General features: G+C 40.3%; 1 protein-coding gene across 1 annotated transcript in view; it reads left to right on the forward strand.

The window, feature by feature from the left end:
• Nucleotides 1-1,535: 1,535 nt before the first annotated feature.
• The window catches only part of RTKN2 (rhotekin 2), a 76,744-nt gene continuing 50,451 nt past the window's right edge, over nucleotides 1,536-27,828 (forward strand). Inside the window, exons 1-4 of the mRNA XM_031956900.1 lie at nucleotides 1,536-1,992; nucleotides 2,150-2,209; nucleotides 10,656-10,846; nucleotides 23,565-23,620. Of these exons, the coding sequence (XP_031812760.1) occupies nucleotides 1,921-1,992; nucleotides 2,150-2,209; nucleotides 10,656-10,846; nucleotides 23,565-23,620 (379 nt within the window). The 5' untranslated portion in view covers nucleotides 1,536-1,920. The remainder of the gene's footprint in view (nucleotides 1,993-2,149; nucleotides 2,210-10,655; nucleotides 10,847-23,564; nucleotides 23,621-27,828) is intronic.

The following is a 27,828-nucleotide window of genomic DNA, read 5'->3' on the forward strand; positions in this document are numbered from 1 at the left end:
CTCCAGTCCACGTTCCAGATTTGTTTCACATTGTTCTGTTTCACATATGTGTCAGTACAGTCACATTAGCCTTCTTGACATAGGACATTTCACACATATGCACACATCATCATTATTGTTATCATCCGAGTGTCTTTGCAGAGCTTGTGCTTCATTCTCACCTTTGCCTCTAGCTTCCTTTGAAGCTCAGGGCAAGAGCCACCTCCTGTAGGAAACCTTTCTACATCTTCCAAGCTCCTAATGGCTCTGCTAACATCCTAAGTTACTGTTCATATGTATTGCAATATATACATGCTCTTTCCTAGATAGAACACGGGCTTTTTGAGAGCAGGAGGTTTTGTCTTGCCTTTTTTTTTTTTTTTGTTTGTATTCCCAGCACCTAGGACAGCACCTAAGCACTCGTACCAGGCACAGATCTATAGTATTCACTAGATGATGTTGGACAGTTCTCTTAGACTTATCTTTCATGATCTTAGATGGATCTATATGGATATGAGAATCTTCTGCTGAAATCGTGGACCCTTGTTCTGTTTACTATTTTGTTTTATTTGTTTTAATCCTTTTACTTTTTATTATTCTATTCCTTTAGCCCCACAGTGTTGTAGGCGACTCTTTTAAGAGCTAAATGGCCCAGAAGACGCCAGCCTGCCTTGGCAGAAGACCATCCTCTCCTGCTACATCCCTGTATCAGGTCTGTCCCCTTACTATCCTATTCTTGGCAAAATCCGATGTACACTTTCATTTCTGTATGTAATGAATAACTGGAAAAGACACCACCCCATGGATTTTCCTTACAGTTTGTCCACTTTTAAAAAGCATATAATAACTGCAACTCATTAGAAAAGCTTCATTCTTTATCCGTGTATTCTTCCAAAACGCCTTCCGTTACCTTTTCTGTGCATCCTTAATATTCCAAAGACCCTTTTCCTTCTCACTCAACTCTTGTCTCTAGACCTCGTCATTCACCTCCAACCAATACTTCTTTAAACAACAAAAAGCCCCTTTTTTGCGACAAGTAGACAGCGGGGCAAACAAACCCGCACCTGGGCCATGTGCAAAGATACACATCCCCCCGTCCGCCACCTCTCCGCCATCTCCGCTAGAAGGCGGGCACCGCCCACTCCCCAAGGTTGCTGCGAGGAAAGAGCCGCTCTGAGTATCAGCCGAGGCCTTGGGGGAGGGAAACGGTCCGTGGGCTTGCGGCCTCCCTGCCGGCCCTGGCGCCCGTAACGCACGGGCTGGGCGGCCTCGCGGCTCCCTCAAGCCCACGGTTCTACGATTCGTTAATAGCCGATGCTGCCGTCGCGAGTCCCCCGGGCGGAGTGGGAAAGACTTTGGTCCCGGCGCTGAGTTGGGAGAAACTCTGGGCGGGTCCCTGCTCCTCAGTGTCCGGATCGTTAAAAAGGACAAAAGTACCTCTAGGGCCGCCTTTGACCGTGAGGCACAGGGGAGCAAGCGGCGGCGCGGGGCGGGGCGGGGCGGGGCGTGGGCGGGGCGGGGCGGGGCGGGGAGCCTTCGCTCCCGGGAAGGGGTGGGGCACCGAGACCTGCCCAAATACCAAGCTGGGGCAGGTGCACGGGGCCGGTACTTTCTCTAGAGGGGAGGAGCGTCCATCGGGCCCCGCCTCCGCCGCAGCCTCGGTCCCGCCCCTTCCTTTGCTCCACCAGAGCCCAGAGAACGGCTCGCTCCACTCGGCCCCGCCTCCGCCCGGGCTGCGCGTGCGCAGAACCGCCCACGTTCCCTCCCTCCTGACTTAGTACGGCCCAGCGGTTGGTTCCTCCCCCCGCCCCCCGCGCAGTGGCCGGGCCCGGAGCCAGGGGGCGGGATTTTCAAATCGCTGTCGGAGGGTCAGCTGGTGGCGGGGACCGGGACGGGCCGGGGCCGGAGCCGGAGCCGGGGCCAGTGCGGAGCGGGGCGGCCATGGAGGCGGCGCCGGAGCCCCCGGCGGGGAGCGTCGCGCAGCAGGAGCAGCAGCAGCAGCAGCAGCAGCAGGTGAGGGCGGCCCCTTTGTCCCCTTTGTCCCCGGCCCCGCTCTCCCCCGCGTTAGGCGAGGCCCGGGCCGGCCCGCGGAGCCTGGGAGAGGGGGACGCCGAGGCACGCGCGGAGCGGAGCCCGAGGGGTCATTCGGTCTGTCTCTGCCCTTTCACAGCTCCGGAAGCCGGGACCCGGACAGCGGTGGTCGCGCGCCCAGGACGCCCCCCACAAGAGAGTAAGTGGCGAGGGGAGCCTCTGGCGCGGGGCGGCGGGCCCCCCGCGGGCACTGCTATCTTGGCTGTCGCTGTTGCTTCTCAGCCACGGCCCGGAGCCGCGCTCGGGCGCTGGGGGGCAGCTCTGACCGCAGGGTCAGTTCCGGCCCCGCCGCCGGGCCTCGGGCTGGGCTGCGCAAGGTCGCCCCTCCCGGAGTGAGACTAAGGGCAGCCCCGGGAGGGGCCGCGGGGGCCCCAGAGCTCACCTCTGACTTAGGGTGCAATGGTTAGTGAGGGTCCTTGGGGTCACCGGGGTCATCGGGGGTCACGGATTCGGACCCAGCGCCTGGTCCCTTCCCCCTTTAGCAGCGTTGGAAAGGTGGGGGAACCTCAAACGGACTCGATTTCAGTTGGGCTCCTGTGGTACTAGAAATGGCTTTTAGAGCAGCCTGAGATTCACAAGCATTTTTCCTTCTATTACCCCAAGATGAGCTAGTGTTATCTCAGACTGGTCAAGGGACTTAGGCGATGGACACACAGTTCTGGGAATTCTCCGGCCCTTTCTGCCACTACCCCACTACATCCGGAATATTTCACTTAAAACGGAGGGGAAAATGCTTCGGGTGTCCCATCCCATCCCCATCACCTGGCTCACTGAAGAAGAGCTGCCGATTGATGAAGATTATGGGAAACTTGCTCTTAATGGAGTTTGTGAAAAAGTCAGTTGAAATTAACCCAAGGTACCGTAGCAAAAGGAAGCTGGTGAGGGAAAGGTTCTTTATCCAGCCAGTGTAGCCACTGGAACAAGAAAAGGCCACCGTCCTTATGTGACTTTAGAGAAAGCCTCACATTGGAAATTGGGACTCTCACTATTAGAATTGCACTGCTTTTATATAATATGTGAATACAGCTCCTTCCTTCCCTGCTTCCCTCCTTCTTTCCTTCCTTTTTTCCTTTCCTTTCCTTCCTCCCTTCCTCTTTCTTTTTCTGTCCACATAGGCTATCTTACTCTTATCTATATCCTTACTTGTGGGTGCTCTGCCCAAAGAATGTTTTTGTTGGAACCCTCCTAAGATACTTTGGAGTATACCAGTTAGATTTCTTTCTTGAGGACCCTGTCTTAAATCCAACTCACTCTGGCTCTCAATGATTGGTGAGCAGTGGGTCCCAGGCCAAGCCCCACTTGACCATTATTTAGGCCCTGATTGGCTTTGAGAGAATGTAAATAGCAGTTGTTTCTGTTTTGGTCAGAAACCTTGACTATCTTCCCTTCCCAGATTGATTTTTTATTTTTTTGACTAGGTTAAAAGAGACCATTCTCTGCCTCAATTTGTACTTGGTCTTAATCATTGGTTGGGTGTTACCTCAAACTAAGACCTAATACCGACCTTACATCCAGAGCCATCTCCAGTCCTCCTGATCTAGATCTGGCCACTGGACCCAGATGGCTCTGAAGGGGAAGGTGAGCCGGGTAACCTTGCCCAACCCTCACTTAAATCTAATTCACTTACATGTCATGGTATCACCTTCCTAATGTCATGTTCCTCTTTGAGAACAAAAGACAAACAACAATAGCATGTAAACAGTTCAAACAATGTCATTGAACAAGGGAAAATTTTTTTTTTCCTGAATAGAATGAATGAAAGTAGATTCAATTAGAGCTGTTTAATCTATTAAAAGCTTTAATAGCTTAAAAGAGAACTAAGATTTTTTAGGACACCCAATATTTTGTACACTTAGAAGTTTTCCTCAAATGATTTCTCTGTTTTAAAGTTTACAGAACACTTGCCATATATCTTGGCTTTGTGCTGATGGTAAAAATATCAATGTCCCCATTTTATAAACAGGTTCAGCAAAAGACAGAATAATATAACAGAGCCTGAGTTCAACTTCCGGCTTTTTTCTACTTTTACCTGGGTGAACCTGGACAAATCAAGACTTTTTCTCCAAGAGCATTAGTCTCCTACTTTCAAGCTTTTTTCCAGCAGGACCTTCCAACAGGTCTTTTCTATAAGCCTGTGACTCACTTCATTGGAATCCTGATGGAGATCACCAATCCTGTGACTTCATTCTGTTGACTAGCATAATTTTAGAGAGGGAAAGGCACTTGGTCCCTCAGATTGGGGTTCACATTTCATCCAGGTCTGCCCCTCATTCCGCATGTGACCTTGAGCAAGAGATATGGCTTGGGGGGGGACTTCTGTTAAGTGACTAGCTCGATGACCACCATTGTGGTCACTGGGATCTCATTGCTTGCTGAGATGATATAGAGCAAGGGGCAGCTGGAATTTCAATCAAGTCTTCTGACTTCCTTGTTGTCTGTGACCCGGTTTACTTTCCACCTTTCCATACATAAATCTATCCTCATAACTAAAACTCTTTTTATTTTGTATCACTTTAAAAACCTTGCAAAAGCTGTTGTCACCTGTATTTTCATTTCTAACTCTAGTATTTGTCTCATACATGTTTTGATTTTTCTCAGTGGATTGTAAAATCTTTGCAAGTAGAGATTGTTTCATTCATTGTATTGAATCTTCAATGTCTGGCATATGGTAGGTGTTTAAGAAGTTGATAATAAGCCTTCAGTCTTTTCCCCAGTGTTTTCTGAGATGCTGTAGTGCAGTGGTCCTCAAACTTTTGTTGTCAATATCCTTATCCTATTAAAAATGATTGAGGATCTGTCCAAAGTTTTTGTTTATGTGGTTTATAGTTATAGATATTGATCACATTAAAAATAGAAACTAATTATGAATTTGTAGACTCTCTAAAAGGATTTCAGAGATTCCCAGGGTGCTCTGGACCAAACTTTGAGAACCACTGCTGTAGTGCCTTGGATTATTTATCCTGAATAATTTTGTGAGTGATATATAGCTATCTTAACCCACCACAAACAGAATCTCACCAAAGACTTGCATGTTTCCTCACTGGGTTGTTTTGAAGATGATTGGAGATAGTGTTTAGTTTTTCTAAACTATAAAGATGCCATTCAAATTCAAGGTGGGGTTGTTATTTTTATTTAAGACAGGTGTCCTAGCATCCTCCTAGTGTAGCGTGTGCCAGGGAGTGATGCTGGACCAGATTGTCCAGTGGGGCCTGTCCTTGCTCATTATCCAGGCAGTGATTTCTAAAGATTGTTTTGGCACGTTGCTTCAGAGACTGGGGAGTAAGTTATACCTCATAAGTCCCATTTCTCTAATGCTTTAAGGTTTACAAAGCACTTTCTTCGCTATTGTTAGGAGGTCCATAAGGGCATATTTTTATTTCCATTTTACAGATAGCAAAACTGAGACAGTGATTAAATTGATAATTGAGGCCATTCATGTGAGTAGTAAACATCAGAGCTGAAATTTAATCAAAGGCTCCTATTCCACAGACTATATTCTTCACTCTCTGTCGAGTGAACTAGCTCAGTGAGCACTATTGTAGTCACTGGGATCCCACTGCTTGCTGAGATTTAGAGCAAGGAATAGCTGAAATGTACTCTCCCCAACCCCCCCCCCCACCCCAGAGGCAATTGGGGTTAAGTGACTTGCCCAGGGTCACACTGCCAAGAAGTGTTAAGTATCTGAGGTCAAATTTGAACTCAGATCCTCCTGACTTCAGAGCTGCACCACCTAGCTGCTCCAGACTTGGTTTTCTGTGACTCAGTTTACTTGCCACATTTCCATGCATAAATTCATCCTGGTAACGAAAACTGGTAATGAAATGCCATTTATATCATCAAACTATAGGAATAATAATGGCCAAGGTTTGCATGGCATTTTAAGGATTACAAGACTCTTGGCGTATTTTAATTTTTTATCTTTACAACAGTTCCTTGAGGTAGAGGCCCCATTTAACCCCCATTTTATAAATGAGGAAATTGAGACACAAGTCAATTGATTTGCCTCAGCTCTAAGTCCTGTCTTGCACACCGTACCCCCTCTGATCCCCGCTCGCTATAATGCCCATTTCCCAGTGTCAGGGGAGTTTATTTATTTGGACATTTAGTATGATACTTCCTGCAGTGCTCTTGTGGCCATGGATGGGGTTACTTCTGGGCAGATCTCCCCCCCCCCCCGTCCAGTATATGGAGGGTCCTTCCTTCATCCACCCCTTTGGGTAAAGGTGTTGACTTTATTTTTGTAAATGGAAAATGGAAAATAACTGACTTTACCAGGATACTCGGGAATAATTCATAGGAAGTGAGTGGGCTTTGCACGTTGGAGAACCATGTCAGAAAACTTGGGCTCCAACTCTAGAGCCACAGGGACCCGGGTTCAAGATTTGCCCCTGTGTGAAGTCATTTAATTTAGGAGGCCTCAGGAGGGTTAGGTGATAGTGTGGGGCCTTTATTATACAAACTGCCATTTGCTGGTCATGCGACTTGGGACTTGTGCCTCAATCATCTCCTCTAATATGGGAATGATGTGGGACTCAGATGAGCTCATGATGTTGTAGCCATATACATGTTAGGTGTATTAAGGTTCTAGTCCCACCCTCCATGGAGATAGCCTTCCCTAGCTGCCCCCCCTCCCCCAGCGTGTTCAGAGCCTGGCACTGGCATGGGGCATTTCAAGGACAACTAGGGATCATGGGAGCTGGCCAGAGGACCAGCAAGAGGAAGTCCTGCCCCAGATCTGTCCTGACTTGGGCTCTCTGTCCCACTTGGATTCCAGGTCCCTTGCAGCCCTGAATTAGGAGTGGGATACCCCAGCTGCCCCTGCTGCCCTCACTGCCTTGCCAGGCTCCTTATGGCAATTTGAAGGCAGGTCAGCAGCCACAGGCCACTCCTCCCAGCATCCTCAGCTTCTGCACCCATAGCAACCAAGGCTGCCTCTATCCTCTGGGCTCCTCATCCTTCCTCTTTGTGTGGAAGACTCTCAAAGGGTGAAAGTTTGTGATTGCCAGGGCTAGTCAGGCTATGGCATTTATTAAGCACCTACTGCATGCCAGGCATCACACTAAGCACTGAAAAGGTATAAAGACAAAATCCATAGTCCCTGCCCTCAAGGAACTTACATTCTATATCCCATAAAGTGCTGCATGTACAAATCCTTTGCAGTGGAAATAGATCATCTTAGAGGGAAAGCAGATGAAAGTGGGGGGTCTGTCGAAGCAGGGTGGAATTTCAGCCCAGTCTTTTTTAAAAATTTTATTTTATTTTGTATAATAGCTTTTGATTTTTTCAAATATATGCAAATATGTTTTCAACATTCATCTTGACAAAATCTTGCGTTCCAAATTTTTCTCCCTCCCTCCCTTCCTCTAGTCCACAAGCAAGGTTTAACCTATATTGATAGCTTAAACATATGCCTTTCTTACCCACTACCTTGCTGATTGATCTCCTTTAAAAAGTCATTGTTGAAATGACTGAGTGCATTCAAAGGCTCTCACACTTTCTGGTCCTTGATCTCTGCCTCAGTTTGCCTAAGCCTAGCCTTGCTAAAGAGAGGGTCTGTTTCTAAACATTTCCATATTCCTTGTGATCAGCTGAGTCTTAAAGGAAGGTGGAGATGCAGGAGTGGACATGGAGCAGGGGAACGCATCAGAAGGGCAGTAAGGTCATGGTCTTTGGATCACAAAAAGCTGGACAGGCAGGAAGGCCCAGGGCCAAACGATTTTATTTTGATACTTGAGGTAAGGGGGAACTGTGCAGTTTACTGAGTAGGGACAGGGTGACACAGTCAGAGTCGGGTCAGACGTGGCCAGAAGGCTGGACAGGCAGGAAGGCCCAAGGCCAGAGAAAGGCTTTTATTATGATCCTTGAGGTAATAGGGAGCCAGTGCAGTTTACTGAGTAAGGACAGGAGTAATGCTGTCAGGCTTGTGCTTTAGGAAGATGCCTTTGGCAACTGATCAGAGAAGTCTGGGCCAGGAGCAAGGAGAGCATGGGGCGGGGAGGTCAAGCAGAGGCTAGCAGTGACTCCTTTCTCTAACCCTTCTTCCCCTCCATTAGACTGGCAAACACCATTTACTGAGCACTCCCTCTGGGATTTGGACTCGGGCAAGAATTAGCACAACCTTGGGCCTGGTCACCAGCACACTTTCTGTTCATTGGCCCTTTGGCTTCTTAAAGACTTATGGAGCCCCTCTTCATTTGTCTGCATTAGCCAGAATTAAATTCCAGGTCCAGGAGACTTTACTGCCTATTAAGTTACAGAGGTATTGTGCAGTTCTCCCTCTTCCTCTCCCCCCCTCCCCTTCCATCTCCCTCTCCTCCTACTTATCAAATCTGACCTCAAGATACTTACTAGCTGTGTGACTCTGGGCAAGCCACTTAGCTTGCATTTGCCTCAGTTTCCTCATCTGCAGAGTGGGATTATAAGAATACTTGCCTTCCAAAGTTATTGTGAAGATCAAAAGTAATAACTGTGAAGAGCCAGTACCGAGCATATAGTAATATTAGAAATATTTCTATATAGGCATCATTATTATGTGGTTACCCATGACATCTATTTGTGAAGAACTACTTGTTGGTTGGCTTCATTTAAGTAAAGAAGTGGTCTATATTGACTTTGAATGAATTCAATGGCTCACACACTTTCTGCTCCTTGATCTCTGGCTCCATTTGACTTTAAGTTGCCTAAGCTTAGACTTCCTAACGATAGGGCCCGTTTCTTGTTAGTTGGGTGCACTCCTGCCTTCCCCCTCTATATTGTTCATACAGTTCTGGATGTTGAGTCAGGAAGATCTGAATTCAAATCCTGCCTTGGACACTGAGTAGCTGTGCCACTTAATCCCTGTTTGCCTCCATTTCTTCATCTGTAAAATGGAGCCAATAATCCCCAGACTGGCCAGAGGATCAGATGAGCTAAAGGCAGAGCAAAACCCTTAGCCAAGCTCACAGGCTCTGCCCCGAGAAGCGGGAGCCGCGGAGGCCGTCACATCTGTGCCTCTGGGGCTGCTTTAGCCTTTTCCCCCAGACAGCTTCAGGTAAAGATCCGCAGCCAGGGCTGGAGGGGTGTGAGGGGACCCCTGGCCAAGCCACTGGCCTTTCTTCATGGGCCTGGAAATTGGTGGGGAGTTAAAGGCTGCTTTCCTCAATGAAGCTCTCGCCATCTGGTGGCGCCTGCGAGACATGACAGCTTTGGAAATTGATGAGACAGCCCCCTCAGGGAGGGACTCAGACTGGGTCTGAGAGCTTCAATCCAGGCCTTCCCGGCCGGTGCAGGGACCGATTTCTGGGCGCTTGGATGGAGGAAGAACACGTGGCTCTTTCCCAGCCTCTCGCTGACAGGGAATGTTGCCTGGAAACGGCAGTAACCATAGGTTTTACCGGACTGGCAGCAGGCTGCATCACCCAGAAGCTTCAGAATCCCAGTCCTGGGCGCGCTGCCCATGCAACAAATGCTGGAGCCTTAATTGACTTGTCAGCGTCTAGGTCGTCTAGGTAGTAGATGGCGGCGGGCATTTAAACGCATTTGCTCCCTTCCTGTTTCTGGCAGAGCCTGGGGGAGCTTTGGGCCCCAACGTGGGACCCGGTGGCTACCTGACCTGTCCTGCAGAAGGTTCAGGCTGCTCATCCCAACTCCCTGGGGCGGCACAAACATTCTGGTTTCCAAAATAGCTTGCTTTTGGTTCCTTGCTTCAAAACAGGACACATTTGTGGGGGGTGACCATTACCAAGCATCTGTTTCCCATTATGAGGTATGGGGGGAAACTGAGGCACAGCAGTATTAAGTGACTTACACTTGAGCTAAATAGGATAAAACTAAATTGTTTACTAGTTCTTTGATTTGGAAAGTTGGTACATGTTATTTAGAAAGAAAAAAAAATCTGGGGTAATTTAAATAGATATAAAGGCATCTGCATTTATATAACCTATTTATTTAGTTCAGGCTTACCTTACCATAACACCAGAGTGTTTTGCAGTGTATATAATTACACCCAAAGGACACCATAATTAAATAATTTCTTTGGCATGTGATGAATGCACTTCATTTGGATAGTGAAGTTAAAAAATCCAGTGAAGTTTTTCTTTCCTGGTCTTAAAACAGTTTCCTTTTCTTATAGAGGATGCTTATTTCCTTAAAATGTGTGAATAATATAATTCATATTTCCTGATCAATTTTAAGATAAAAAGCAGTTTAAGAAGTTTTTTTGTGCATCCTTTTTATTCAGATCATTTCATTTATTTGTTAACTGTGTCCAGAGGGAACATTTTACTTTTAGGAAGAGAAATGTTGGAATAAACTTTGAATATTGACAACTCCCCTTCCCTTACCTCCCCAAGGACAATAGCTTAAAAAGTCACCTAAGTGGAAATGCAGATCAGCTTTTTACATTCTCATATTAAATATGTGGAATCAGAATACTCCAATTCCATAAACCTATGAACTATATCAAGTATAGTTCCTTATGCTGGGGAGTACAAAGATAAAATCCTTTCCCTTTTTCCTTTCCTTTCCTTCCCCTCTCTTTATAACATAACAATAACAAGTGTTCGTTCTTTTTATTCCTCACTAACCATTAATTTGCTTTGCTTTAGGATGGCAGCATTCAAGGAAAGCTTGACTTTGAAATCCGGATGCAAAAAGGAATATGCAAACTCCTTTCCCTGAGTACTCAAAAAGATCAACTCTTACATGCAGTTAAAAATCTGATGGTCTGCAATGCTCGGATAATGGCTTATACAGAACAACTAGAGAAATTGAGAGAGCAGACTGGACCTGAAAGACGGTGAGTTACAGATTCAGGTTTGCTCTTCCTAGTATAATTCATAGCTGTGAATGAACTTAAACATTTGAATGAAAACTGCATAATTTAGATTCAAGTAGAAATGTCAAAGCACCCAATACTGTTTTAAAGATAAATGCTAAAGAAAGGGATCTAGAGTTCTTTTGGGGTTACAAGGCGTGTTCCTGACTTTTATCCTGGGAGGTAGAGAGGATGAGGTTACTTCCTTCTGGGGAGACTGAAGCCTTCCTGAGAAGCAGACAGCTATGGCAATTCCAATGGGTAAGCAAAATAATTTCATAGCACCTTGGAGCAGGAAGGGGCTGTAAAGATGATCCATTTCAAAATAGAAAAGGAAACCGAGTCCCACAAAAATTGACTTGCTCAGGCTCATCAGTCTAAATAAAATATTTGTCTGCTTTCACACTGATTCCTTATCAGCAGCCTGTTGTGCTGCATCACCCAATGCTTCTCTCTGCAGGAAGATTTCAGTATCCATAATGGGACATCATCCCATTGCTGCTTGATGATGTAGTCCTGACCCCTCTCTGTCTGATGCTCTTTCAATCTGCAGGCACAGGGAGGTAGGGAGAGGCTGTTTCATAATCTACTGTTACCTCTGCTCTATAATTATTCATTTATAAAAATGTTACATAAGGCTGGTCCTAGCACTGAAGTCTGTTATGTAACAAAGGCAAGTAAAAAGGGAAAAATGATTGCTGAGCTGAGAACACATGTGATTTCCCAGCTCCCTACTGAATGCTGTTGGGAAGGTTACCTTTTCCCCCTCTAACTGCCTTTAGATATAGAAAGGAGAGTGGCAGAGAACTGAAACAGTGACCAACCAAAAATTAAATAAAACGTTAAAACACACATCAATTATCAGTCCATTCCTGATTTAAATTTCCATTCTGAATTGATGTGATTTCCTTGGTTTTCCTTGATTTCCCCATTCCTGCTTCATGCATAGATCATAGTTATTTTGAGTGCCTAGGATGGGGCTTCCTAACCTGGTGTCCACAGATTTCCATGGATCTGTATCCCCATGGATTTTATTTTAGTTATTTTTAAATTGAATTTTAGAAAGATCCAAAGACTTCACCAATTTGCTAGGAAGAGGGAGGGGTCAAGGCCAAAAAAATTCAGGAACCCCCAGTATGTAATGTGGAGAAAAGCAGTCATTGCTATCAAAGAATAGTGAGGGTTAGAGAGAGTGTCACAAAGATAGGGAAGAATTATGTTAATGCGAAAATTGCATTCCTCTTAGGTAGGCAGTCAGATGTTTCTTGAAATCTGTATATAGGATACCATGTTATGTACCAAGTTATTCCAAGCTGGTTAAGTTGCTCTACCATATACAAATAAGATTGTGTATAGTCAGCTGTCAACTAATTTAACTGTAGAGAGAATCCAAAATAAAGTACATCATGACATGATCTCAGCCCTCTGATTCGGTGATTATACCAGAATTCATTGTTTGTAGCTGATAGGCTCCTCTCTAGAAGCTAGAGGTATCTGAAGCCTTAAAAGGGCTGAAAGCAATGAGGGGAGAAGGTCTCACTTCCCAGGCCTGGGTAACAACACGAGCACAAGCTTGCAGTCAGAAGATTCATTGAGGCTCAATTTCAAGGCTGCCCCTTGGTCATCAGCAAAACTCCTGGATCCTTGGTTTCTTCATTGGTCATAGGAGGAACTTTGAATCATGATACCTCTGGGGATCTAATCTAAGTATCATGATTCAGAGTTGGAAATGGGCTTGGAGCTTGTTTCAAAGTCTCCCCGATTGAATGGACTTTGTTTTGGGGTAATAACAGGATATCTAATTGGCTTGGTCAGGTGATGTCCAGGCTTCTGTGGTTTGACTAAAAGGAAAAGCATTTAGGCCATGTGATCTTTTTTTCTTTTCCCTCAGTTTCCCTATCTCTTACCCTCACTGTCTTAGAGTAGTAGAGATCATATGAAATAATAATAGGTGAAAGGGGCCTGTCCAGGGGGGTTGCAGATTTTTCTAGATTAGGAGCAGCCAGATGGCCTAATAAAGCATGATTCTAGAGTCAAGAGGACCCGAGTTCAAATCCAGCCTCAGACATATAACACTTTTTAGATGTGTGACCCTGGGCAAGTCACTTAACTTCAATTTGTATCGCACACAAAGGGAAGAGCTCCGTTCCTTTTTTCTACCTCATTTTGGGAATGTTTGTATAAAAGTTACTTTGATTAGTTATTTGCATTATTCTTTATGTCATCATATAAGCAGGGTAGCACAGTGGGTAGAATTAACTTTGTCTATACGGCTCTGGGTCAGTCACCCAAACTTGATGCTTTAGGCAATTCTTTTATTAATTTTTGGAAGCAGTTTGTGTTAAGTGACTTGCCTGGAGTTACACAACTAGTAAATGTCTAAAGTGGTATTTGAATTCAGGTCCTCCAGACTCCAGGGCTGGAGGAGCTATCCACTGCAGCACCTGGCTGCTCCCAGGCAAAGACAAGAATTGGATTTCCCTACACTGGAAAATTCAGGAGATCCTTAAAACTTGGGATTTAAAAAAATATATATATATCCTGATAGCTAATTCATTTTAATAATTTCCTTTGTAATCCTACATAACTAATTTTATTATTCTGAGAAAGGGTGCATAGATTTCCCCAGACTGCCAAAGGAATAAGGAGTCCATGACCCACAAAAAAGATAAGAGGCCCCTTACTCTCAGACAGGCAACTAAAAACAGGCTGCCAACCTGCATGGATGGAGAGGGCTTTCTGCTCTGGGAGCTCCCTCTATAAACTGAATCCCAGCCACAGCCCTCATCCCTCTCCATCCCTCTAGTAAGGGACAAGCTGCCTTTTTGTTCATAAATACATTGGATTAACCTCCATTACAAGCTTGATTTGGCTCTGGCCTTCCCGGTGGCCTGTTCATACAATATGCTCGTCCAGCATCCAGGGTGCCTTGGTTAGGAGGCCCAAGCTGCTCGGTCCAAACCGAGATGGCCCAAGGGGAGCATGTGGATCTAATTGTGTCCTTCAAGCTTTGATGATTTGGTTTCTGGTGAAAAAAGGGCTCAGTCTTCTCCAAATTGGATCGATTTGCTTAACTCTTTTTCTTTGTCACAAAGGAGGTTGACAATGAGGGAATGATTGATGGGTAAAGATGAAAACTGTCAATAAAATACATTTAAAAAACAAACAAGCTCCTCTGTTTAGGGTCAGGAGGTGAAATACAAACTTGTCCAAAGAACTGTGTGTGATCCATTTGGATTCCTCACATCTACTCTATCCCATAATTTAAAATTCTCATTAAAACTCCCAAAGGCTGAAAAGATTATATAATCTGCCTAAAAGGCAGATCCTTTCAAGGCTTCTTTATGAAAATATATAGGGCTCTTTCATTGTTGGGTTGGTTTGTACTGTAGATTATCAATTTTTTCAAAGTGATACTGTGTTAAATCTGCACCTGGAAGACTATAAAATAAAAAATCTATTTACTCAATTTAAAAATACATTTTGAAAGAAAATGGCTAATTGGCACCCTCTGGTGGTCATTTCGCATCACTGCAAGTGGAACAAAACCTACATTCAGAAATACTCAATCTTAGATAAACATTTTTCTATATTTAAAAAAAAAAAGTCCACTTAAGATTCAGCACAAGATCAGTTGAAAACTGCAGTTCTAAGAGTGAAGAACCCTACTAAAGGGTGTTTTTTTTCCTTGGGGCCAGACTTCTTATCTATTCACCAATTGACTCTGTTAAATATAGATCTCTTTATTGAGAGTAACAAGAGACTTCTAAAGCAGATGTTTGCTTAATCATCAGCTCCTATATCAGAAGTAATATTTTAATTCTTAGTCTCAGAATCCACTGGAGTTTTGGATTTATGTTCATGTACACAATAATAACAGACGTTAATGTAGCACTTCAAGGTTTCCAAAGGGCTTTCCAAAATATATCTTCTTTGATCCTCATAACTGAAACCCAGGAGGTAGATGCTGCTATTCCTATTCAGGTCTCTAGACAGGTTAAGTGACTTGCTCAGAGTCACAAAGCTAGTATGTGTCTGAAGCACAATTTGAGTTCATATCCCGACTCCACATCCAATTCTCAACCCACTGTACTGCTTAATTGCTCAATATGTAAAACATTAATATCCAATTTAAGCTAATTCACATTTTTTCTGTAAATAGCTATATAAGTAAGGCAGAATTATAGGGAGAACTAATTTTTCCATGTAATAAGCTGGGTTTTTTTCCTCCTGTAATTTTTTAATCTTCTCCAAATCACCTTAATCAACAGGAGTTTAAGGGGAAATTTAAACACCAAATAGTCCAAGCAATAATCAAATGTCCCCTCTGTAAACCCTAAATTATTATGCTTAGGCTCATCACATCTCAGAATGGTAACATTGTGTTGAGAGGGATTGCTTAACAGCCGTGAATGATCTAATTTTTTTGTGGAGTAATAGAAAAGTGCAGATGTTCCTTGGGATTGGAGTCATGGAAATGGATGGCTCAGTTTTCAGAAGAAAGTTGATTCATCCAATGCATGCCAATTCCTGGAAAAAAAAATTTGAAAGGATTATTAAATAGGTGGCTTGTGAATGCTTCAAAAGGGACCCAGTCATCACTTAGAGGTAGCATAGATTGTATTAGACCAACAGTTCCTTTTTTGACCTTTAGAAAAATTTTTTTTTGGACTGGAAAATTTGAACAATCTTGGAGAATAGAAGAGAGGTCCCACAGGACTGGAGAGAGGCAAATGTTGACTTTTTTCCCTTGCCCTTTCTTTTCCTTACCTTCTCTTTTTATTTTCAACAAGATTTCTCTTTTTCTTTCTCACCAAAGCCATCTTTCATAACAATAAAAATAAACTGATCAGTATATTGAAAAAGCCTGACAGTGTGTGCAATATGTTATACCTGTTGACTTCCCACCTCTAAAGAGGAGTGAATGTTGTTTTATCTTTGGGGCTATGCTTGTTCTTTGGCATTTTGCAAAACCTCATTTTTTATCACCTTGTAGTTCTTTCCATTTATATTACCAAAGTTATTTGTGTAAGTGATTTTCTTGGCTCTGCTGACTTCCCTGTGGCTCAGTTTGTGTCTTTCCATATTTTTCTTTTGTCATCTATTTCTATTTCCATATATCCATGTGCCCATTCTCCAAATTCCTCTATTTTAGTATATATGTGGATTTCTTTGGGTAATCAGTAGGGTAATCTCCAGACCAAAGGGGATGGGCATATTACTCATTTTATTTGCATAATTCCAAAATTGCTTCTTCTGTGGGATTTGCAATACTGTGAGCACACACTTCAGGATTATTTTGATTTGCATTTCTTGTGTTAGTGATTTGGAACCTATGGTTCTTAATGACTGGCAATTCTTTTGAACTTTTTTTGGGGATTTGACTATTTTGATGGTGGCTTCTGGTCTTAGTTATAGCTGTTAATTGTTTATATCAGAAATAATGATAGTCTTTTTGTAGCACCTAAAAATTTATAAAGAACTTAATATCTGATTTGATCTTTACATCAGCTCTTGGAGGTAGTTGCAATCATTCCTATTTTATAGACGTGGAAACTGAGGCTCAAAGACATTAAATGATTTGTTTGGAGTCATGTAGTTAGTTAATTGAGGCAGGACCTGAGCTCAATTCCTCCTGATTAGAGGTCTAAGATAATAGCCATTGTATTATCTAGTTTAACAGGATACTTCTTGCTTTTCTGTTCCTAGGTGCATTGATTTTGTTTGTGTAGAATCTTTTCAGCTTTTATCTCTTGTAATTGCCTTTTGTCTCTATTTGCTTAAAAATACACCTTCCCTGCCAGGAGACAAGTATGTGACATTGGGTTGAATCAGAAAGATCTCACAATTTTTAGCTGTGTGACCCAGACCCAGGTCAAGTCATTTGGGACTTTCTGCCTCAGTTTCCTTTGTTATAAAATGGAAGTGATAGTAACAGCAAGATTGTGGTGAGGATCCAATGAGATAATAATTGTAATGTACTTAGCATAGTGCCTGAGACATACATAGTGCATACTTAATACATACTTTTTTTAAGTTCTTTATCTTTAAGTAGCGTTTTATAACTGAGGCTGGTTTTTGTAATTATTTAGAATGGAACTTTCCTTTGTTATTGTTTCTTGGATTTTGTTATATAGAAATGCTAATTACTAGTGAGGGTTTAAATTTAGTTGCCTGCAATTTGGCTGAAATATTTTGAGTAACCTTACTCATTATCTGGAATTTTCTAAATATATCATCATGTCATCAGCAATAGGGATAGTTTTACCACCTTAGCTTTATGCTTTTAATATCTTTAATATCTTTCTCTTGTCATATTATATTAAGCAACTCTAGAATTATATCAAATAAGAATGGGGATAATTGATTTCCTTGCTTTATTCATATAATATTGGAAAAGTTGCTAGTATATTTCTGTTACATGATGGTTGCTTTTGGTTTTAGAGAGAACTGTAATATTTTAAAAAGGCCCTTCCCTTTATTGCTATATTATAAGGTTTTAAACATAAGTACCTATTGTACTGTGTCAAAGGCTTTTTCAATATCTGTTTAGATAATCATGTGGTTTTCATTGTTTTTGCCTTTAATGTGATTATTTCAAAAGAAACCCTAAAACAAGAAAATATCAGTAAATGGCAGGAGGTTTTAATGTTGATTGACTGACATAAAGCTAAGTAAGTTGGTTTAGATTGTGAAAGAATTCAAAAGATAGAGGAGTTTTTATTTTTCTTAGAAGCTAAGTGGCAAGAGAAAATATAGAAATGAACAAATTGATGGGTAAATTAGAGCTTGTGGAGTATTTTCAATGGCAACATTAAAGAATATACATATTCCTAAGTACCACACAGAACTTTGACAAAAACTTACTGTAGAACACCGGCATTGCAAATAAATGTCAAAAGGCAGAAATACCCAAATATATCCTTTATAGAACACAATGCAACAAAAATAGGGATTGTAAATATAAGACACAAATGGAGATGTGACAATGGAATTTTAAATGAGTCAAAGAACAAATCATAGAAACAATTATGTGATTTTTTTTCAATGTATTGATTTTTCAATGTATTGATCTTACTGGTTTGGTTTTTTTTTTAATCTTTAAAAATTGTTAGGGGGAAGTTCTCAGGAAGAATGGGATGGACAGTGGAGGAAATTTGGGCATTCTGAAAGAAATCAATACAATTTTATTTTTAAAAATTATGTAAAAAATAAACACAAAAGAAAGATATTAAAAAGTAGTCAGTTAATAAGCATTTATTAAGTGCTGCTATTTGCCAGCCACTGTGCTAATAACTTCTTGGGATACAAACAAAAAGACTTTGTTCTCGGAATCTCCCAGTTTAATGGGAAAAACAACAGGTAAACAACTATATATTCACAAAGAAAATAAAGCAATTAAATAACAGAGGAAAGACTAACATTAAGTTAGGGTCAGTAAAGGCTTCTTATAGAAAGTGAGATTTAAGTGGGATTTGAAGAATTTGGGAAAGCCAAAAGGTGGATTTGAAGAAAAAAATTAGAGGGAAAATGTTTTGTCAATCCAATCAAAAAAGATGAGGCAGAAAGTTTAAAAACAATAGCAAATGAACAAGATAAAAATACTATCAAAACCTAGAGAAATAAGCATTATCAGAATCTGTTCATTACAATTATATATTATCAAAACTGAGAATAATTCCCTTCAAGAAAAGGGGGGATACCTTAAACAATATGAAATAGCCAAATTAACAGATCCGAGACATTTTAAATAACCCAATCTTAGAAAAGGAAATATAGCTAGTTAGTTATTAAGGAACAACCAAAAGCAGATGGAGAACTCTAGGTTCTGATGGAAAAATTTAGTGATAGTGTCATATATATTCTTTTTTTATTATCATTATTATAAAGGAGTACTAATAAAGCAAAGGAACTTTTTAGATCATAGATTAATCTCATTAATTTTTATTCAGATTTTATATAAAAATGCAAAGTCACAGAAACTGATCTCCAAAACTCATTGTGGCCAAATCGAATTTATACCAGGTTTATAATGGTTTAACCTTAGGGAAAGAGTCAACATAATTAATCATATTAATTTTTTAAAAATCGCCCAAAATCACATGTCTATTTTTTTTACATGATTATTTCAATCAATTCAATTTTTGAAAAGAAAAAAAGAGGGGGGAAGACATTTCAAATTAGAGACCAGTAAGTTTGACTGATTTGTGGCATATATTTTTGGTTTATCAACATTTAGAAAGGAAAGTGTTGAATAATATTCATTGTAGCTTGATTAAGGGCAGGTCATTTCATTCTGCTAGGCTGGTAAAAACAAGGTAATGTCTTATACTCTTCTTGAGATGGAGAGATGCAGGTTAGATAGGACAAGTTATATCTTGGATGAATGAATTCAAAACACCCATTTAGAGGTTGCTATCAACTTGGAGAGAAATCTCTAATGGATTGTGTCAGAGATCTACATCCCTGCTTGCCAGTTTGCAGATAACACAAAAGGTAGCAAGGAAAGCTACTTACTATATCAAAATTCAAAGATCTCAAGAAGTGACAATACTGATTACAATCTAAAAAGGTGAAATTGGATAGAAACAAATGTAAAGTTTTACAAGTCTTCTAAAAGTAAGTTCTTATAGGGTGAATCAAAGATGTTAGTAGACCACAAGAATGAATCTTCAAATCTGGTATCAGACACCTAATACTTCCTAACTGGATGACCCTGGGAAACCCCAATTGCCTCAACAAAAAACAAAAGAATGAATTTGATTTTAGGCTTCATGGAGACAAGGATCTTGTCCAGAATGAGGGAGGGATGATGGTTCTGTTGTTTCGGCTCCATTCAGTTTCCTTTGAGGCTTGTGTTCTGTTCTGGGGGCCATGATTCATAAAGAACATTGACAAACAAATGTATTGAGATGCTAGTGGCCAGGATGTGGAAGACAAAGACTGTGCCATGTGAGAACTGGAGAACAGATTTTCTCAGGGGTCAGGGAATGATGGTGGTTGAAGAGGAACAGACAGTTTTCAAGTATTTGAAGGTGTGATTTGGAAAGAGGATTAGACTTGCCCCTTAGAGAGTAGAACCAGGATAAATGAGTTGAAACTGCAAAGGCAGATTTAATGTAACATAAAGAAAGCCTTTTTAAAAATTGCTTTATAGTACTGATATTTAGGTATTTTTAAATTATTTTGTTTTCTAAATTAACAAGTATTTATTTTCTCTCTTCCAACTCCCTTGTGAAAAAATGAAAAATTTAAAACTTTCTAACAAACATCCATAATTAAAGCAAATAAACTCAAGGTTTATGTCTCACTGTTCTTATCTTCATCATTGGTCCCCTGGACCATTGTGAATAGTGTTTAAGTTGATCAAATTTCTTTAACAGCCTTCTAAGTGCTCAGCTATTTGTCTCCTTCCTCTATGCTGTCTTCCTCATAGAATTACCTGGCTCAGACCATAAGGAACTCCACCAATGCCTGCCCAAATAATCAACCTACTTCAGTTGGCATTCAATGCTCTGTCTAATCGATTTCATTACGCTTTCTTTTAAGTGCTGCTTCGGGCAAATGACCCTGAGAAAGATTTTCTGAGTTTATCTTGTCCTCTCTTGCCTCTTCGTCATTCCAGGCCTGAAATTCATTCTTTAAAACTCTTACCTGTTGAAATTCTCCTTTGCCCTCAAGGGCCAACCCAGTAAAGTATGCCCCTTTCATGAGGTCTTGATCTTCAAAGCTTCGGGGAATCCCTTTGCCTTTTTACTCAATGCTCTTCACTAACTTGTAGTATAATTATTAACATTCTTATTCATGTTATAATTTATATTTGTGGCTCATCCCTGTCTGATTTTGAAAGTTCCTTAAGGATAGAGGCTGCTATTTTTCATCTTCATAACTAGAGGCACCTAGTATTGGGCCTTTTCTACCTATCAATTGGATTGAACTGAATGGACTGTACCTTCAAGGTGAGTCAGCAGTGCAACATGGCAGCCAAACCAGTAAGTGCCTTATTAGCTTATGATCATGGAGGGTTACCCCCTGAATGAGTAAGGAGCCCATTTCCCTGTGGGCTGCCTCACACTGACCCCATCTGGTTTCTCTTACTCAGTTCTGTGCATTACATTTTAAGAAAGACAAGGATAGACTACAGTATGTCCAAAAGATCAGTCAGGATGGTGGAAGGACTTAAAACCACTAATAGAAGAGGTAACGGAATTAGGGAGGAGACTTGTGGGGGACTTGGTTATATTTGTCCAATCTTTGGAGAGTTTTTAATCACAGTGAAGGGTGGAGCCAATTTATTCTTGGCTCCAGAGGTTAGAGCTCTAGGAAAAACATGTAGAAGCTTTGGGGGCTAGGTGGGCTACAGTTTTTTGCCTGAATAATACAGTAAAACACTGAATATTTTCTCTGGTCTAATGATATCAGCACTGTTGATCTTCAGTCTGGAGAGCATTCATTGGACAATCGATGCTTCAACTGGGAGTTAGATCAGTCAACATTTTAAGGTCCTTCTAACTATGATTTTATGATTCATTTGTGATAGCCTTTGAAGTTTCTGTTGTAAGATTTTATAGTGCATTTAATGCCCATCAAGGTATATATTTCTCAACAAATTATTTGAAATTTTGGGTATACATGAGTGGAAAGTAGGATTAAAAACTCTGCTGCCATAATGCTGAAGAAATTGCAAGAAAAGTGAAAAAGAAAGTCAGACTAGATAATGTCCAGTGTTTACTTCAGGGAACAAACACTTCTGAACTTTTCCTACTTGAGCAAACCATATTCATCTAGGTGCCATTCATAATTAGGTTTAATGGATCTCAACTTTAGAATAATTCACAAACCCTTCCATAGCATCTACTTAGCTGCTTAAATTACCTGGCTTATTAGGCCTTCCCGTTATCTCCAGTGAAATTCATATTTTGATGGATTATATTGCTCATTGCTTATTATTACAGAAATTTGAAAGAAATCTCATTTATATGTCAGAAAAGATAGGAGTTTGAATTTATGAATGGTAATTCTATTTCAAAGGAAAATGAATTTCCTTTTATGTACTATAAAATGTATTTTATCTGAGATTTGATAATAAAATGATGAGGCTGATGACTGGCTTGTAGAATTAGTCTCATTATTTTATATCCTCATTTCAGTGAGGGTTTGCATATGTGTGAACCTAGGGTCTCAGTGCTCGGGTGTACCCTCTACCACTGTAGATTTTAGTTCATCTAGGGCTTTGATCCATGTCTTTTTAAAATCTCCCATGTCACTCATCAACTCAAGTATTCCAGAAAGGTTTCAAAATGAACTAAAATATTTTATATGCATGTATGTGGCTGAGCATTTGAAATGAGCAATTAAAGCAGGAAATTAATATATATTGTTTTAATTAGAGATAGAAAGTAAACTGGGCTGTTGATTGCCAGCAGTTCTCATGGCATTCCTGTGGAAAAGTCAAGGATGATTTTTAAACTGTTGAAAATAAATGAGGTTTCCCTATTTCAAACACTGACCGGATTTTTTCCCCAAAAAACTTTATTTAGAATCAGATAAGACTTGGTTTTTTGAAAATGTGTATTTATCTATCATTTCACCACAGATTTGAAAATGCAGAGGAGTTAGATAAGACAAAATACTGGAGGGTTTTAGGACATGGTATGTCAGGGATATGCAGGGATAGGATTAAATGTTTATCCTGATGTACCAAAATTAGTCATTTGCTTTTCTATCTCTTCATGTAGTCTTTGATTTATTTTTGTATGTGCTTTGTGCTGAGAAATATGTAGCATATATATACACACACATGTGTACACAGATACTTGCATAATGATGTGTGCATGATTATATATTTCTATCATAATTTGTCTAAAGTCTCCCAATCTACTTACTAATCTGGTACAGCTTGTTCTAAGTGAAGCATCGCCTCCCTTTCTGAATGTTCACAAACCATCTCTTCAATTCATTTCTAAATAACTGACCAGATCAGCTTGGTATAATGCAATGAAGCAGTAGGACATCAGAGTTTGAATTTTACCTTTGCTACTTTCTTTGTAGCCAGGAGTAAGTCACATCACCTGTGAGTTTGAATTTCCTCATCTGTGGATATAATATGGTAAAAAAAATATATAGCAAAATGTAATTATACAATTACATATAACAATGCAATTATACAATAATCTACATAGATTATATAAAATGATACCTGCACTATCTCTCCTAATCTTCTTGTGATGGAAGGGCTAAACTATAATGCTATGTATACACATATTTATATGTGTATATATACATACATCTATGTATATATGTATAAATATGTGTACTTATACACATATTTATACATACACATACAAATAGGTATATACATATGCATATATATACAGACATGCATAAATTTTGAAACTATAATTAACAAGCACTTGTTAAGTCCTTCTTATGTACCAGGCACCATGCTAAGCCTTGAGGATAAAAAGAAAGGCAAAAGCATGGTCCTACCCTCAAGAGGTTTATGGGGAACAACGTGAAACAATTGTTTGTATGAGATGCATAAGGAGGCAATGATGGGGGTACCCTAGCTGTCAGAATGAGTTACTTCCTGGTAGTAAGTTACATACTTGGAAAGTTAATGGAACTTTGAAAAAAAAGTTAACTGTGTCATTTGGCAAGTAGGTGGTGTAATAATTCAGTTCCTCTTTTCTCTTGACAGATGTGTGGATTCTGAAAAAGAACGGACTGCTTGTAAAGGAAAAGTTGCACTATCAGGTATGTGATTCATGGGCACTCATTATTCATAGGTCTAATGATCTTGGTCATACTAGTATAAGTTACTAAGTGTACAGTGTCTTTTGAATTCTTTGTAATGCTGTCAGATCCACCTTCTAAAACCCTCTTTTTGTCCCATTGCTCTCCATTCAAAAACTGAGAGCTTTACCTGGGTCATAGTCCTGGGCTAGTCTCCCAGTCCAGCCTCCGATAGCCTTACCTTCCATTACTGTACTACGTGGCTTATTGCCAATGCTTTTGTTTGCATGGCCCACCCACCCTCCTTACCAAGTCACAGAATTACAGGCAGACTTGAAAGGAAGGACAGTTTAGACAGTTTAGTAGATTGTAATGGATCCTGTTCTCCTTCAGGGTCTGGGAGAAGACTCTGCCCAATGACCCCCAGGATCCTAACAGTAGCTAGCACATAGAAGGTGCATTAAGGTTTGCAACGTGTTTTACAAATAGTATTTCACTGAATCCTCACAACAGCTCTGCAAGGTAAATACTATTAATATCCCCTTTTTGCAAAAGAGAAAACTGAGTCTCAAAGATGAAGTGACTGCTCTGGAGTCTCACACCTTGAAAGAAGAATTTGAGCTCAGGTTTTCTTACCCTGACATAGAAAAATCATCATCCTGAATTGCAGCCTGTTATACTTCAGGACAAGTCTGTTTTTCCTACTTAGATGCTTTATTGTGGCATGAAGGTGTGACCCTAGGCCTAGTTGGGCAAGTTGGGCAAGGGGTTAACACTGCTCTCAGAAAGGCTGGAAAGGTGGTTGTTTTTGAGTACCAACCTGGTTAAGTTCAGGGAGACTCTTCCCAGTTAGCCTGGTCACCTGGGGATGAATTACTGGGCCTGACAACCATAAGAAAAATTTTAAATGGTTCTATGTAGCTATACTCCTCTCCTCCTCCACTTTTGGAGCACAGAAAAATAAGAATCACAATTTTTAGACTATCCCTAGGAGATCTTTATCAGTGACCAATCATTAGACAAACTTCCAGAGGAAGTGAGTCATAAAAATCTTGAACTTTTCACTTGACTTGAAACCAGTCTACAAATGCCATTCAGTGCATGAGTGACTCACAGGTTTCTCTTAAAGAGGCAAATAAAGGAGTTGGTTTTATTATAGGAACAAATACATACATTTGCAGACCATTGTGAAAATAATTGTCTATTATGCGCTGACATTTGCTTCAAAGAATGAACTTAAGACTCTACTAATGAGATCAACATCATTGGGAAAACTGGAAAACAGTGGGGCAGAAGCTGTGCGTGGACCAATATCTTATACCATTTACCAAGTAATAAGGTCAAAATAGATGTATGACCTAGTCATAAAGATGGAAAAATTAGAAGAACACAAAATATATTTATCACTTATAGATAGGCAAACAGTTTATGAATAAATGAAAGAGAGAGCAAAATTGGGTATAAAGTAGATAATTTTAATTGCATCAAATTAAGGAGTTTTGTGCAAATAAGGATCAGAAAAATCAGAAATTTCGGGGGAAGGGAATAGATTTTCAGAAGTCTTATCCCAAATATCTAAAAGAACTTAGTAAAAAAGAGTCATTCCCCAATTGCTAAATGGTCAAAGAATATATGAACAGACAGTTTTCAGATGAAGAAATGGAAGCTATCTATAGTCACGTGAAAAAAAATGCTCTAAATCACTATTGGAGAAATACAAATTGAAAAAATCTTGAGATATTATTTTACACCTACCAGATTGAGAAGAGTAACAATATTAGAGATTGTGGAAAAACTGGGACATTTATTCACTGTTGGTGGAATTATGAACTGATCCCATCATTTTAGAAAGCAATCTGGAATTATACCCAGAGTTATAAATTGCCTATATCCTTTGACGCAGCAATACCATTTGTAGGTCTCTTTCTAAAGATGATTAGAGAAAAAGGAAAAGAATCTACATTCTAAAATATTTATAGCAGCTCTTTGTGGTGGCAAAGAACAGGAAACAGTAGGGATGCCCATCAATTGGGGAATGACTAAACAAGTTGTGGTGAATGATGTGATGGAATATAGTGTACTACTATAAGAGCTCATGAGCTTAGATCTTAGAAAAACATGGAAAGACTTGCACAAAATTATGAAGAGCAAAATGAACAAGAACAAAATGATATTGTTTTAAGAATGACTTTGAGCAAATTAAATCATTTTGACTATTATAACCATCCAAATTAACTATAAAAGACATAAAGAAAGATGCTATCTGTATCCAGACAGAACTGATAAATATGTATAGAATAACTATATATCTATATAATGTGTCTAATTGTAGCCATCTTAGGGAGAAAAGAAAAAAGGAAAATATTTAATTTATATTTAAATATATTTAAAAGGAATAACATAGATTTGTAGTTTCATATATAATCATTTTTTTAAATTAAATTGTGGAAATGCTCATTTTATTCCATAAATTAAAAATAAAATTTAAAAAAACAACTAGATCAACATCTACTTGATTATTTGGTGGTTTTAGTGCAAAAGTGAGCAAAGGGAAATGATGACCCCAAGTACATTGGAAGGCCTGTACACTGTACCAAAGCCTCCCCCCTCCATATCTTGAATATTGGCTTTGAGAATGAACCAGCAGGTATTTCATTTGTTTGGCACCAACTGCGTACCTATGTACTGGGCTAGAGGCTGTCCTGTTGATGCTTGTACCATCTGGGGGAGATATGGGAGAGAAGAGCATATAAAATAGGAACAGGATAATTCTGGAAAGTGCTAATACTGGGGGAGAGGAAGGGATCAGAAAAGGCTTCAGTGGTACCGGAGCTGAGCCTTGAAGGAAGCAAGACAGAGATGAGGAAGAAAACATCCCAACAAAGAGTACCACCTGGACAGAGGCCAGTGTACAAGGAACAGTAAGAACACCAACTTGGCTGTATCCAAATACTGTTTAATAAAGGCAGAATGCTACAAAGGACAAGCTTGGAAGAGCTTCAAATGCCAAACAGAAGCTTTCTATTTAAACCTGGAAACAATAGGAAGCCCCTGGAGCTCCAGATTGAGTGGTCAGTGACATGATCAGTTTGGCAGCTATGCATGTTAGACTAGAGTAGGGACAGAGTACTTGAGGTACTAACTACAAGTATTTGCAATAGTCTAGATGAGAGATGACAAGAACCTGGACTGGCATAGAAACCAGTTGGAGAATAGGGGATGATTTCAGCTGCGTTGTGGAGGTAGAGGCAACAGGATTTGGCAACTGTATGGATGTGTGGGATGTGCTAGAATAAGAAATCAGGCATAACTGAAATCATGAATTTGAGTGACTGAACGGATGGTGGGGCCCCAGACTGGAACAAGGAAGTTTGGAAGGATGGGTTTGGAGCAAAAGATCATGAATTCACCTTTGGACATGTTGAGTTCAAAATAATTTTTATGCTTCCACTAGGCTACTGGCTAGGATACTAGGATACAGGAAACTGGTTTTCAGGCATAACCTATTTATAGATCTGGAGGTTATCAGGTTATCAGGAGGTTATTTAAACCTGGCTATTGAAACCTAGGTGAGCTGACATGAGAGAGAAAGAGACTAGGATAAGATAACCTACAGTTAGAAGATGTGATATGGATGATAAACTAGTAAAGAAGAATGAAAAGGAATGGTAAGACTGGTAGGATAATCTAGAGAAAATAGGGTCATGAAAATTCAGTATACAGCGTCCAAGAGGAGAGAATGGTCTACGCTGCCACATGTGGCAGAGGGACAAGAACAATGAGAAAAGACTATCTCACTTAGCTGTTCAGAGTTGATTGAAAACTTTGGAGAGAGAAGGTTCAGAAAAGAGGTGGCAGAGAACTAGGCAAGCACCAAATAAAATTTTAACAGACAAAAATAACTTAATTTTTTATTCAGATTTCTGGATTTTTAATGTATGATCACCTCACAAAGAACAAAGGTCAAAATCAATTGTGAAAAAAGATAAAAGAATACAAAGTAAGGTAATACAATTGAAGTAGCTCTTACCTGACCTATTTAATCAAGCTGTTAACTTTACAAATGAGAAATGGACAAAAGAACAGACTTTGAGATAGACAATGAACCATTTCCAAAGGAAGTTTAATCATTGAGTCACTACAATGAAAGGACTAAAAGAGACTAGAACTGTTTTGGCAGAAATATTTGATCTTCATTTTTCTGATTAAATTTCTTCCTGTTCCTGATT

This window comes from Sarcophilus harrisii, chromosome 2 (genome assembly GCF_902635505.1).
Source record: "Sarcophilus harrisii chromosome 2, mSarHar1.11, whole genome shotgun sequence".
Classification (NCBI taxonomy): Eukaryota; Metazoa; Chordata; class Mammalia; order Dasyuromorphia; family Dasyuridae; genus Sarcophilus; species Sarcophilus harrisii.